Source organism: Rhipicephalus sanguineus, chromosome 10, assembly GCF_013339695.2.
Source record: "Rhipicephalus sanguineus isolate Rsan-2018 chromosome 10, BIME_Rsan_1.4, whole genome shotgun sequence".
NCBI lineage: Eukaryota > Metazoa > Arthropoda > Arachnida > Ixodida > Ixodidae > Rhipicephalus > Rhipicephalus sanguineus.
Genome location: NC_051185.1, coordinates 69,269,437 through 69,283,684, shown reverse-complemented (window position 1 = coordinate 69,283,684; position 14,248 = coordinate 69,269,437). Strand labels below are relative to the sequence as shown.

Genomic DNA, 14,248 nt, shown 5'->3' with positions numbered 1-14,248 from the left:
AGGGGTAAATCGTGGGATGATATCTGAATACACGGTTGGAGCTGAAGCTGAATAACAACATTTCCCTTACGCGTTATAACAAAAAAAAGTAGCGGTGTGCGAATATTCGAGTTTCGAATTCGAATCGAATAATACCTAACCGAATAGTTCGATTCAACTTTCGAATAGTTAGTATTCGAAGTTTCGAATAATTCGACAGGACGAATATCTAAAACGCGACAAATGTCAATGGTGCTACTTTGCTAGGGTGGGGTGGCAAAAACTAACGCTAACAGTTGGCCTTTCGTTAAAACTTTCACAGATATCCTGGTACAAAAGCAAGCGCATGTTCATCTTAAAGGTGAATATGTAATTTCCACACGTAAAACAAACATGAGAAAACTGTCAAGCTCTTCACAACTTCGCCTCTTAAGCGACGACAGGCGCCGTAAAACATCCCGAATTTGACTCGCCAAACCCTCCGTGGTTGGTTTCACATATTAAAATTTCTTCGCGCTGTGCAGTCGTCACTCCGCCGCACCACACCACTCGTTCAAAAACTCCCATCGTTCCGGCGCGAAGATTTTTGGGCCCCGAGTACCCATGGAGATAAAGCACAATTGCGCGACCATAGACGAAGCTATGATGAAGCACAATTGAAGCCGTATTCCGCGACCATAGGGGGAAAATTAGCTACCGTACCTCTTTTAGCCGTTAGGAGGTTACGAGTGCCCCTGCTAACTGGAGTGATGTCTCTTCTATCAGCAAGCCTGCGCAGTGCGTGCCCATGAAGGCAGAAGAAAAATACCCTTCCGAACAAGCGCGTAATAAAGCTGCCACCAAGCCGTAGCGTCCCTGATTTTTCCTTTGTCTTGCTGTAACTGGCGGTACACGTTTCGTGTAAATATACGTACTATTCGATATTCGATATTTTTGGCCACTATTCGGCACTATTCGATTCGAGATGAAATGTCACTATTCGCACACCCCTTCAAGAAAAGTGCTAGCATTTTCAGCTGATGGTTTAAACCGAATGACGTATCAGCTAGAAATATGCTAGAGCGTATAGTGTCCCGTGGCTTTTACAGACTGTGACAAGGGAAAAGACTGGTGGCAAAACGTCCTTCACAGTGGAGCTCTTTCAGATCAAGTACAGGCCGTCCAGGAGGCCCACGATACGGCGGTAAGGTTAAACCTTACTGTCCCGTCGTGGGAGCCGGCTGCGTCAACCTAAGGGTTGATCTACAGGACCCGAATTAAGTTCATACCATACCAAATACCTAGGAAGGAAAGAATTTGACTTTTAAGGGCTCGTTCTTAGTTAGACAGAATATTAATGAGAACCAACAGACAATAATGCCAAAGAAAATATAGCGGACGTTATTCGTTGTAATTAGGATGAAGTGTGAAGAAAGTAAAGTGGACGAAAAGACAACTTGCCGCCGGTCCCTGCCGGCGGCAAGGAAGAAAATGAACCTATGCTCATTTTCTTCTTAATTTATCTAACAACACAATTTTGATTTTTATATAATTAAAACGAACGTATATTTATCAAAAACGAGATGACCGCCATGGCATCAATATGTGTGTCCCCCCTTGAGATTTTTCTGGATTTACGTCACTGGTTATTCCTACCCGAATAAAATCTCTTCACTGTACCTAAACCCTAATGCTTCGAAAAATTCGGCCAATATTGCCTTGGACTATAGAGCGAAGCCCTTTACAGAAAGGGATCAGGTGTTGAGCCGTTTCTTCCTCCTTTCCACATTCCATCGTATTTGACTCGGTACGTCTTTTAGCCCGCAATACTCCCGTCCTGGCTTTTGTGCCCTTTTGATCGGTCGGCAGCTCACGCCACCTAGCCGCCACCCCTTTCATAACCCTTTCGCCACCTTGCGCGATTTCGCAGAACTAATTTGCAACAAAACGCAATAAAGATCAAAGAGGTAGGTACCTTGTGTTCGCAAAAAAGACAGGGCTTCAGAAGTGGATGGTGTGCTTCCGAGTTGATAACTCCGCGCTACAGACGCTCGCCGAGGCAACTGAAGTTCGAACCCCCCTCACCCACTCTTGTATTGTTCTTTTTTCTGCCATCACAGGTCACATTTGCGATCACATTTTTATTACATCCTGTTCGACATCTGCGCTGACGTCATAGCGGATGCGATATAAAGTCAGCACAATGGTACGCCGCGCCAGTGGCGGATCCAATGGGGGGGGGGGAGGGTCGTCTCCCCCCGAAGCCTGTGCAGGTATTACCCCCTCTACCTCGCAACCGCCCCTCGCATCCCATCAATTCGCGCCTCGCGTCCTTCATCATGGAAAAGGTTATTTGCGCACCACTTAGAAAACGAGTACTATAGGAAAAGGCAGATGCAAGCGCAAGCTTTCAAGAATTTTAATGGGAGGACATTGACTGGTTTAATAAATATGTGACGTAGCTTGAGAGTACCAAACCAGTGCACTTCCTGCCATTCAAGCTCAGGTGAAAGTTTGAATTTGTGTTGTTAAAAGACGCGTCTGGTTGAGAGTCTTTTACACCGCGAATATCTCCTTCCTTTGCACACGAAAACAATACTTTTACAATACAAGATTTTCTCTCACTCTCCTTTTTTTAGGCGCGTAGTACAGCCATCTCACTGCAAATATCTTTATGTAGTCTTTTCTGCAATGCGCTTATGGCTGCTTATGGCGCGTTGCACTCGCTCATTCGACGCTTGCAACAGTGGTCCGGCAGCAAGAACTTACTTTCAAGGCAGAGAGAGATGAAAGCGAAGGAAAGGCAGAGAGGTTAACCAGGTTGTACCTGGTTTGCACATATCTTTGAAAATGCGTGATGTACTTTAACAATGCCACTCCAATTAATGCGTTCTCTTGAGTGCAACACTAGACATAATTGCTGTACTAGAAGTCGCCAGCTTCGCACGAAGGGCGATTTAAGTTCGAGGCGCATTTCCAACTGCTGGGTAACTCAATTCATTCCTATCCACCGCTATTATACGCAACAGTGATGAACAAGTCGTTCCGCATTGCAGAATAGCCACTTGCCATTAGCCTTCCCATCGTTCTAGCGCCTTACGGCAAGTCGAGGACATTGATTGTCCTAACGACATGCGCCTATTCAAACGCTATAGACTGTCATGCCCCCTTTCATATATTTATATGACCCAGGGTAGCACAAGAACCACCCATTGAAGTTGTCCGTCTCCAAGAAGTCTGCAGCCGTTTCCTCGGCTTATCGCAAAGACATCAGGCCCATCCGCTTCGAGAAAAGTTATTCAAAGAAACGGGCGAATTGATGACACCTTGCCAGCTTATGAAGCGACGCTTCAAGAGAGAGAGAAGAGGGAGAAAGGAAAGACAGGGAGGTTAACCAGAGGAAGCGTCCGGTTTACTACAATGTACGTGGGAAGGGGAAAGGGGATGTAAAAGAACGAAAAAGAAGATGAAGAGTTTGTGACGACCGCACATGACAAAAAAAAAAAAAAGGTCATGACCGTAGCCCAAGTACTCCACAGCAACATTTTCTGCCAACAGTCACAGTTTTGACATTGAGTCCGGTTTCTTGTAGAAACTGCAGCAACGCCTTCAGAGCGGCTGGTGTTGAAGACCGGGTAGGCCAGGGCCCTAGGTTTTTGTTCTCCGTGAGAGGGAGGTGCGGCTGAGCGGGCCGCTCTTTCAGGAGTTGAAGCGGGTGCACTCACAGAGATGGTGGGCGACTGTTTCGCTGCACCCGCAGACTTCACACGACGGGCTGCCAGCCATTCCAATAATAAACGAATAGGCATTTGAGAAGGCCACTCCCAGCCATAGACGGACCAGCAGGGTAGAGTCACTTCCTGATAAGCTCGACGGGATGCGTAGTTCAAGATCAGGGTCCAAGGTATGCAGCCGTGCGCTTGCAAATGTCGTTGACTTCCACAAGTCCAACGTTAGGCACTTCAACAAGAACAACATTTCTTGCGTCCTGACATCAACTTTCCCCCATGGCAGCTCGTATCGCCTGCAGTGACATTGGACATCAGAGGAATAGAAAAAAATAATATCTGCGATACACTACCTTGAAGCAAAGTTTCTCACCGCGGCTATAGCAAATGCACAGTTATCATGACCGTTACACACAGGGGCGTAGCCAAGGGGGGGGGGGGGGGGTTCGGGGGGTTCAAACCACCCCCCCCCCGAAATTTTTCGGTTTTGCTTGCGTATATATGCACGCACACATACAAACGCACGCACGAACGTACATAAAGTATGGTTGAACCCCCCCCCCCCCCCCCGAAAAAAATTTCTGGCTACGCCCCTGGTTACACATATGTATTCATGGACGGATCGACAACTGATGGAAGCTCGGCTGCGGCTTTTCACATACCTGCATGTAAAATAGAAAGAGGTTTCCGACTTTCTCGAAAGGATTTCTCGAGCAAGCTCTAGAGTAGCAGAGCTTGTTGCAATATTACAAGCCTCAATACTTACTGCTGAAATTGAGCAGTAACCACTGGATAATATATTCTGATTCCAAAGGAGCACTGCGAATGATAAGGTAATTTCATTTTCATACAGACGATAGCATCATATATGAAATGCTGAAAACAATGACCATCGCTTCTCTGGCGGGTCACGAGATCTGTTTTCAATGGCTATACCGAGCCGCGTAGGAGTGTTAGGAAACGAGACTGCAGACAAATTATCTACTGCAGCGCACAAAAAAAGTACCTTGACCCGACTGACCGTTTACTACTCAGAATGCAAGAACGTTCTTGCCGGCCTGCGCCACAAATTGTGCAAGGACACCTGGTTTGATGATCATAAAAGTATTCACTTTTGCACCAAATAGATCCGACTCTACGATCTACACTGAATCAAAAGATCAAAATACCTTCCACACACTCCTGCTTCGTCTATGATTAGACGTTGCATACGCACCTCACTTCTTGTGCCGCATCAAAAGAAGAACGTCCCCACACTGCGACCACTGTAATAATCCCGATGCATCAGTGGAGCTTCTCATTATAGAATGCGCGCAATATCAAGAACAGCGTGTTCTACTGAGTGATCGGCTGAATAGACTTGATAAACGACCACTCTCAATTAGCAAAGTGCTTGGACCACGGCCACATCCCGACGATGAAAGACGCGCAGTGAGTGTTCCTCGAGATTTTTTGAATAGACACAAATTTAATGAACTGTTTATAATTGTCATCATTGCTTCCTTTCATAGTACTGTGTTATTAATGACATACCTCATAGTCATGGCATATATAAGTGCATAGAAAACTATCTGTACGGACTCTATCCGTGGTACTCTATGCGAGAACCCTTTATGTATTGGACCCTGCCCTTAGACTGCTAATTTTGATACGCCACATATTGTATATGTACATAGCGCTTCTAGTTATTTTTTCCTTTTCTCATTCTTTTATTATTCTATATAGTTTTCTTTGTTTCTTCAATACTACTGTCTAGTTCATAGGATAGGTTTTCGTGTTTATTTTTATATTTAAATAAATAAAAAGAATTCACCGACAGTTACGACACTGCCAAATGCGAATTCTAAGCGCAGCTTCGTGCTGGGGCAAGGACAACTGTGTTTGAAGTTTGGTTTTCCGCAAGGTATCGACTGCGTCATAAATCATAATTTTTGTGAAGTAGGACAGCGCCCACTACGCCATTATTCGTTTTTCTGCGGATAAGAGAGTTACCCGCTACACATATGTAAGGTATGCGCACTTTGTTGATGCTGCATGTGGCTGATGACGATGAAGGATGTTTGTCTATCGGTTACGCCACCGACAGCGATGGCGACGGCGCTCAACGCGGGAACTGGCGCCTAAGAGCTGCGCTCTAAAACGGTAGCATGACCGATAACGGGAACAGGCTTCCAGATTGCTTGGTTACATGTCATGTGGCTAGAAGCCCGACAGATGGAATGAGAGCGGACACCACACAGCCCGTTTTCGCAATCTAGAAAAAAAGAATATAATTTATTCTAATTCACTCATAAGAAAACGTAAGGTAAAATTTAAACGAGAAGTGTGTTGCGACGCTGCACATGGACCCGAAGGTGCGTCGGGCTGGCAGGCCTTCAAGTAAACAACCATCAACGGCGTCGAGCCGACGCTTTCGCTCCTCAGCCGTGCACCAGGTCGTGGGCCGCGCGGAGGAGAGGCCATGAGGGGCCCAGCTCGCCGGCGAAGTCGTCCATCGGGAGGTCCCAGACGGCCAGACCCGCCGTCCTGCGGACCATGGACTTCTTGGCGTGCAGGCTGCCCTGATCCTCGACGCCGATCCACTGGTCTCCCAGGCGAGCCAGCGAGCAGCGCGAGAACGCGTGCGTTTCCCGCCTCCAGGACGCATTGCCCGAGAGGGCCTTCGCCACATCGTAGTAGCTGGCCAGGCCCGACTGGTTGGTGCGGCCAAAAGGGCGGCCGGGACCCGCTGCGCTCATTCCGGGTGCCAAGCGCCTGACCCAGGGCCTTCTGAGGGTGAAGGTGACGGCTGAGAGCGAGACGCTCATCACCGTCTTGACGAGGAAGTGCTCGGCGTCCATCGAGAGGTCGTCGAGCACCGAGGACAGGCCGACCTGTCCGTGGTTCTGCGCCCTAAAAGCCGCGCGCATGGGAGTCTGGCACGTGGTCACCGGGAACGAGCGCGGGTCCACCGTCCGGTGCGTGTCGACCACGACGAACTCCAGGTGGCTGTACAGCGAACGGACGGCGTAGCCGTCCCGCCGCGCGGTCATGGCCCACGGCAGAACCACGCTCAGGCGCAGTGAGTCCCTCTCGAACACGGCGCGCATGGTGTTGATGAAGGTGTTGTAGCTGGAGCGGCTCTGGCGGGGAGGGTACTTCCAGTAGAGCAGCAGGCCGGCGACGCCCATGCGGCGCGACCAGGCCACGGCGTTGTGGAAGAAGGCGAGCCTCATCTTGCGGTCGCTCACCAACCACTGGAAGTCGGCGCTGTCCGAGGGCTCGCCGCCAACGCAAGCCCACGCTGCAGATGTGCCTGCGAGGGAGACCAGGCCCTGGAGCACTTCGGCATCGCGAGTCGGCCGCCTGAAGCTAAGCCCGCTCGCCTGAGGCACCAGGTTGATGGAGACGAAGACGAGCGCGTCGCAGAGGGCAGCTGTCACGTTGTCCACGTCGAACCGGTGCGGAGACCCCGACGAGACGCTGTGGTTGACGAAGCAGAAGATGGCGCCGCGGCTCGGTTGCTCGGCGCCCGGCAGCCGCTGCATGTCGACTTCGGCGGCGTGGGACCCGAGCACCAAGCTGCTGCCTCCGGCCGACGGGGCGCCTGAGCCGGGCGTCTCGTCGACGTCCTTGAGAGGCGTCCAGAAGTGCTCGACCACGGCGTAGACGATGGCTCCGCAGGCGCAAGCCACCGTGAGCACACCTACGAACAGGAGGACCACGAGGCAGAAGTTCTGGTTGCGCAACCGGTAGCGCAATGTCGACTCTTCCTCAGCGACCCTGCGCAACGCGTTGCGCTGTTCACGAGTGGTGGCGGCATCGGCGCCGTAATCTCCCATGGCTAATATCTCTAGGAGAATGAGCCCGGTTCAACGGCGGCAGCTAGGTGGTGAAGCTCGAGGGTGCTGCTCGAGTGCTAACCCTTGAGAGAGCGGAGGTGGTGGCTTTGCCTTGCCTGGTGGCCGAGGCGCGATTGTCGGAGGATTAAATCGAGCGACTGTCTGGAGGTCTGGGCATTAAATGGCAAATGGCGATCCTGTTCCGGGTAACGCGCTGCACCGGCTCCTCGCGGCTCGCGACACGAGGAGGTTTTTTTTCGATCCTGGAGGGATGGATCCACCCACTACAGGGGATAGGCTTCTTGTTGGGTGGCAGTAGAAGGGGAAAAAAGAAAACTAAAACAGAAACTTTGTAAAGAATTGAGGATATTAGAGTAGTGATGATGTTTCATCTATGAAGAGTGATGATAAGAGTCTAATCTATTTTATTAGTTCGTTACGAATTAAGGAGTACATTAAAATATGCACTGTACTCTGCTGTCCTATCAAGGAGGGGCTGTCACCTCGTCAAGCTACTCACTGTAGTAGCTTTTTGTGACAGCTCCTATCTTTCCTTTCTTCGAAAGATGAATAAACTTTATTTGATTTGATTTGACACTAACTCGTACAATGCTATCCAAGTAGTCTCCGTGATTCGCTCACAAAATGAAATATGTCATCACAGATATCTTTGTTGCAGTAACCCAGTGTCGACGCCTTTATGGAGAGTAACGCGGTAACATTGACCTCCAGCCTAGTTTCCGAAGAAGGGTTTCCAAAAATTTTCCCCTTTGATCTTTATACCTACGGCATTCTCTACAGAAGTGTTCTATGCTTTCTGGTTGATTGCAATCATAATATTGAGGAGAAAGAGCGAAACTATAGTGTACTACACTATAAGCGAAACAAAACATCCATAGCGAAAATTTTCGTATGTACATAGGATATGGACCCGTACATATAGAGTTATGGTATTACGTAGTCCGCATAATACAGGTTCCGTACATATGGCTTCCGTCCCAAATACGATTTCATACATGCGGTTTCAGGAGATATTGAATTATGGTATTACGGAGTCCGCATGATACGGGATATATGTGTCCGCCTTCCGTACAGCATGTTTCCTATATACGCGTTCCATTGCATAAGTATTCCGTACCGTCCATATGGGGTAAGGAATTCCATGCAGCTGCATTTCATGTATGATTATAATTTAACGGTTTTGTAGGAAAAGTGTTCTATAAAGTCAGAACTTCACGGAAAACAACGTAATGGAGAGAACAGCTAAAGTAAACTGAACAATATTTATTTTGCACGCGTACGTACGCAGAATAAGCGCAAGCAGTGTGCGCTGTACGTGAGGATAAAAATTTGGGGGCGGTATTCTGCAACGCAATTTAGTTATTGAAACTTCAGATTGCTTTCTGCAGCACCATGTACTGCGCCAAGGAAGTCTAAGGTGCTGGAAATCTGCGCTGCGTATTATAATGGAATATTTAGTGGTTACTATTTTAGATGCGAAGCATCTTATGGCGGAGTTCAATCCGGTGGTGGTGGTGTGCGGCGTGACCACCCTTACTGCGCATGCGCAAACCCTCTCACCGCACCTCCTCTCCCCATTTCCCCTCTCCACTCTCCCTCTCGACTTTCCCTCTCCACTCCCCCCCTCTGAAACGCGGGCTCGACATGCCGAAACGCTGCTGCGCATCGCCTCATGGTCCCCTTTAGCGGGAGATGGTGTGATTTTTTCGTGCACAATAGTACATGAGCACTGGCTTAAAGGCGACGGGGACGTGAAAAAGGAACACGAGACCACGCTAGACTTCATCATCATCATCATCGGCCTCACTGCGCCCACTGCAGGGCAAAGGCCTCTCTCATGTTCCGCCAATCAACCCGCTCCTGTGCTTGCTGCGGTCACGTTATGCCCGCAAACTTCTTAATCTCATCAGCCCATCTGACTTTCCATCTCCCTCTCGCGCGTTTGCCTTCTCTTGGAATCCAGTCACATTTATTGACCAGTGGTTATCTAGACTTCAACGCCAGATTTCAACTAAAATTTATTACATTCAACATGCAAGTATAGGGAGCTTTCACAAGCGGCGGAGGCGCTGTGCATTGTGGGTAGTCCGCCATTTTGAAGTCATAGTCAACCAAGCCCCAAGCCGGGAAGCGCGCGCGTGCGGCAGCTCTGAGTAAACAAACAGACGTGCCGGCGCGATCGCGCATGTTCTTATTGTGAGGAGCACCGAGCATTAACTACGAAGTCAGCGAAGACCAGAATGTACGCATCCACGCTCTCCCTTAAACACAGCGAGTGATACAGCGAGAAAATCCAACTATCCGGAGTGGACCCGTTCACGCTGCAGGCAGCCGACTGTGAACTTGTGACCACTCGTCGATGCCTCGGACATTCGTGAATTTGTGGCCTTGCGGACGTGTTTTGTTACGCGGCAGCAGCTCAAAAGAAGTTGTGGCCGTTGGCGGCCACAACTTCGTGACAAGCGGCTGGGTAAGCGAGCCGCGAATGAAGAAAGTTGCTGCCCAGGGGCGTAGCCAAGGGGGGGGGGGGGGTTGGGGGGGTTCAAACCCCCCCCCCCCCGAAATTTTTCAGTTTTGCTTGCGTATATATACACGCACACATACAAACGCGCGCACAAACATACATAAAGTATGGTTGAACCCCCCCCCCCCCCCCGAAAAAAATTTCTGGCTACGCCCCTGTTGCTGCCGATAGCGGGATCATCATGACACAGGTAAATAAACTTATCTATCTAGCCGCCTACGACTTTGTGCTCTCCTGGCCGTTTCGTTAATCGGATGTGTACCAAAATCGGTATGGCATAGCTTGACCGTATTACGAACATAAATGACAGGTCATAACATGAAAATCATGACACGCATGTCATGAACAGCATAATTTACATTCCACGGCCTTGGGGCTGTTGCGGCCGTTCCGTTAATTTCATACATACCAAAATTGGCATGTCGTGACAAGAGTTCATGAAGAACATGTCAGGTTCTAACGTGCAAATCATGACACGCATGTCATGTGCAGCACGATTTACGTGACATGGTCTCGGGGCGCTAGCGGCCATTTAAATGAATGGATATATAAGAAAACTGGTATGACGAGACATTTCTGTATGACGAACATAACTGACAAGTGGTAACATGAAAGCCATGACATGCATGTCATGAACGACATGATTTACATGACACCCTCATGGCGCACTCGCGGCCGTTTCGCTAGATTGATATACACCAAAATTGGCATTGCGCAATGTGACTGTATGAAGCACATGAATACCAGTTGGTGACATGAAAACCATGACATGCATGTCATGATTTACATGCCATGCTCACAGTGCATTCGCGGCCGTTTCGCTAGATTGATATACACCAAAATTGGTACTGCGTGACGCGACTGTACGACGAACGTAAATGAGAGGAGGTAACATGAAAATCATGACTTGTATGACATGTACGACATGATTTACATGCCACACTCATGGCGCACTCGCGGCCGTTTCGCTAGATTGATATACACCAAAATTGGCATTGCGCAATGTGACTGTATGAAGCACATGAATACCAGTTGGTGACATGAAAACCATGACATGCATGTCATGATTTACATGCCATGCTCACAGTGCATTCGCGGCCGTTTCGCTAGATTGATATACACCAAAATTGGTACTGCGTGACGCGACTGTACGACGAACGTAAATGAGAGGAGGTAACATGAAAATCATGACTTGTATGACATGTACGACATGATTTACATGCCACACTCATGGCGCACTCGCGGCCGTTTCGCTAGATTGATATACACCAAAATTGGCATTGCGCAATGTGACTGTATGAAGCACATGAATACCAGTTGGTGACATGAAAACCATGACATGCATGTCATGATTTACATGCCATGCTCACAGTGCATTCGCGGCCGTTTCGCTAGATTGATATACACCAAAATTGGTACTGCGTGACGCGACTGTACGACGAACGTAAATGAGAGGAGGTAACATGAAAATCATGACTTGTATGACATGTACGACATGATTTACATGCCACACTCATGGCGCACTCGTGGCCGTTTCGCAAGAGTGATATACACCGAAATTAGTGTTGCATGCCGTGACTGTATGACAAACACAAATGACAGGTGGTAACTTGAAAAGCCTGATATGCATACCATTTACGGCATGATTTACATGCCACGCTCATGGTGCACTCGCGGCCGTTTCGCTCGCTTGATATACACCAAAATTGGTATTGCGCGATGTGACTGTATGAAGAACATGAATACCAGTTGGTAACATGAAAATCATGACATGGATGTCATGATTTAGATGCCACGCTCATGGTGCATTCGCGGCCGTTTCGCTAGCTTGATATACACCAAAATTGGTATTGCGGGACGCGACTGTACGACGAAAGGTGGTGACACGAAAATCATGATATATGCATGACATGTACGACATGATTTACATGCCATGCTCATGGCGCACTCGCGGCCGTTTCGCTAGATTGATATACACCAAAAAAATTACAGCTTATCCACGGGTGAATGATGAAGAGCTTGGGCGAAGCTCCTGAATCAATCATGTGTACACCGTGAAATGTTCAGTGGTTTCGCCCAGCAGTAATCAAAGCGATACGCCGCTTTGATCATTAAATGCGAATGCATTTCTTAGTCGGGCTATGTGAGGCATCCGGCGTATCCGGCGTTGTCCGCGGCGCCCTCTCCCATAGCAACAGTTGCAGGTGCGCGCGCTTATCCTCGCCCCTAGCAACCGGAGCATGTGGTGCGAGAGTGTAGGAGAGGGTAGGTGCAGTGCTTCGCCGCTCCTTCTCTCGCCGTTCGCTCTCTCTCCTCCCTGCGCCCCACTCTCCCGTCCGCTCGCGCCTCACTCACGACCGTTCGCTGGCTGGGCGCCTCTCAAGAACATCCGGAAATGTGTGCTCGAGACGCCGCTGTGAAACGCCAACGCCGAGCCGAGAACGCTGGCGCCCCACTCTCCCGTCCGCTCGCGGCTCACTCTCGACCGTTCGCTGGCTGGGCGTCTCTCAAGGCGACGGCAGAAGTCGGTGAAGGCGAATGTCTGACGGCAACGGTGCCCTCTCTCGGCGCAAGAAATGCATTCGCATTTCCTCATGATTCCCTTCGGGGAGGTGGGGGCATTTTTTTTCCTGAAGCAATCATACATGTGTACAACGTGAAATGTTCAGTGGTTTCACCCAGCAGTAATCAAAGCGATACGTCGCTTTGATTATTTTTCCTTTTTCCGTCTTTCCTTCTTTTTCTTTATTTGTCTATTTTCTATTTTTTATATTTTTTATTTTTTTTATTTATTTTGATTATTTTTTTCATTTATTTATTTTTCTATCTCTATGGGACAGCGCCATCTAGTATATCGTCACCCAACTGCAGTTTGCATGCATCTCTATGGGACAGCGCCATCTATTATACTGTTCGGGAGATACTGCCGCGGTTACGCCTGACATGGGACAAGGTTAGATTAAGAGGAGCTACGCCCCTAAAATTGGTATTGCGCGATGTGACTGTATGAAGAACATGAGTAACAGTTGGTAGCATGAAAACCATGATATGCATGGCATGCTTTACATGCCACGCTCATGGCGCACTCGTGGCCGTTTCGCAAGATTGATGTACACCAAAATTGGTGTTGCGCGCCGTCACTACATGACAAACATAAATGACAGGTGGTAACTTGAAAATAATGATATGCTTACCATTTACGGCATGCTTTACATGCCACGCTCATGGTGCACTCGCGGCCGTTTCGCTCGCTTGATATACACCAAAATTGGTATCGCGCGACCCGACTGTATGACGAACGTGACAGATGGTAACATGAAAACCATGACATGCATGTCATGTATGGCATGATTTACATGCCATGCTCCTGGGAACTCGCGGCCTTTTCGCTCGCTTAATGAACACCAAAATTCGTATTGCGCGATGTTACTGTATGGTGAACATAAGTGCCCGGTGGAAACATGAAAACCATGACATGCATGTCATGTATGGCATGGTTTACATGCCATACTCATGGTGCACTCGCGGCCATTTCGCTCGTTTGATATACACCAAGATTGGTATTGCTCGATGTGACTGTATGACGAACACAACTGACAGGTCATAACATGCGAATCGTTATATGCATGCCATGTACGGTATGAGTTACATGACACTGTCATGGTGCGCTTCCGGCCGTTGTGTTAACTGGATATATACCAAAAAAGTGTATGGCATGCCACGAGTGCGTGATGGACATAAATGACAGGTCATGCATTGTATATACCAGAATATACGTTTCAGAATCATGGTATATACCAGATTGTGCATGCATGCGTGCATGGCAAACATGCGATATATGGTGAACTAGATGCCATAGCATGAATGATTTCATTTGGCTCAAAGACAAACAAGGCGATTTGTTCAGCTATTTGCTGGCTGCTTCGCATTACATCGAGTACCACCGTGCCTGGGACCTGCCAAATTTTTTTTACTCTTCTACCACGCTACATTACATATGTCAATGTGGTTCCTTCCCGACATGAAGCCTGTATAGGGTTATCAAGACTTGTGTTTGGGCAAGTTGGTTCATACTTGATGGGAAACGTACGGGCGCTATGGAACGGGGACATAGAGAAGACGCAGGCAGGACAGGCGCCTGTCCTGTCTGCCTGTTGTCTATGTCCCCGTTCCATAGCGCTCGTATGTTCCACATC

General features: G+C 48.6%; 1 protein-coding gene across 1 annotated transcript; it reads right to left on the bottom strand.

Moving 5' to 3' along the window:
- Positions 1–6,106: 6,106 nt before the first annotated feature.
- On the bottom strand, positions 6,107–7,507 carry LOC119406478 (chitinase-3-like protein 1). The gene has a single exon (XM_037673225.1). The coding sequence runs from the start codon at positions 7,505–7,507 to the stop codon at positions 6,107–6,109; it is 1,401 nt and encodes a 466-aa protein (XP_037529153.1).
- Between the last annotated feature and the right edge of the window lie 6,741 nt (positions 7,508–14,248).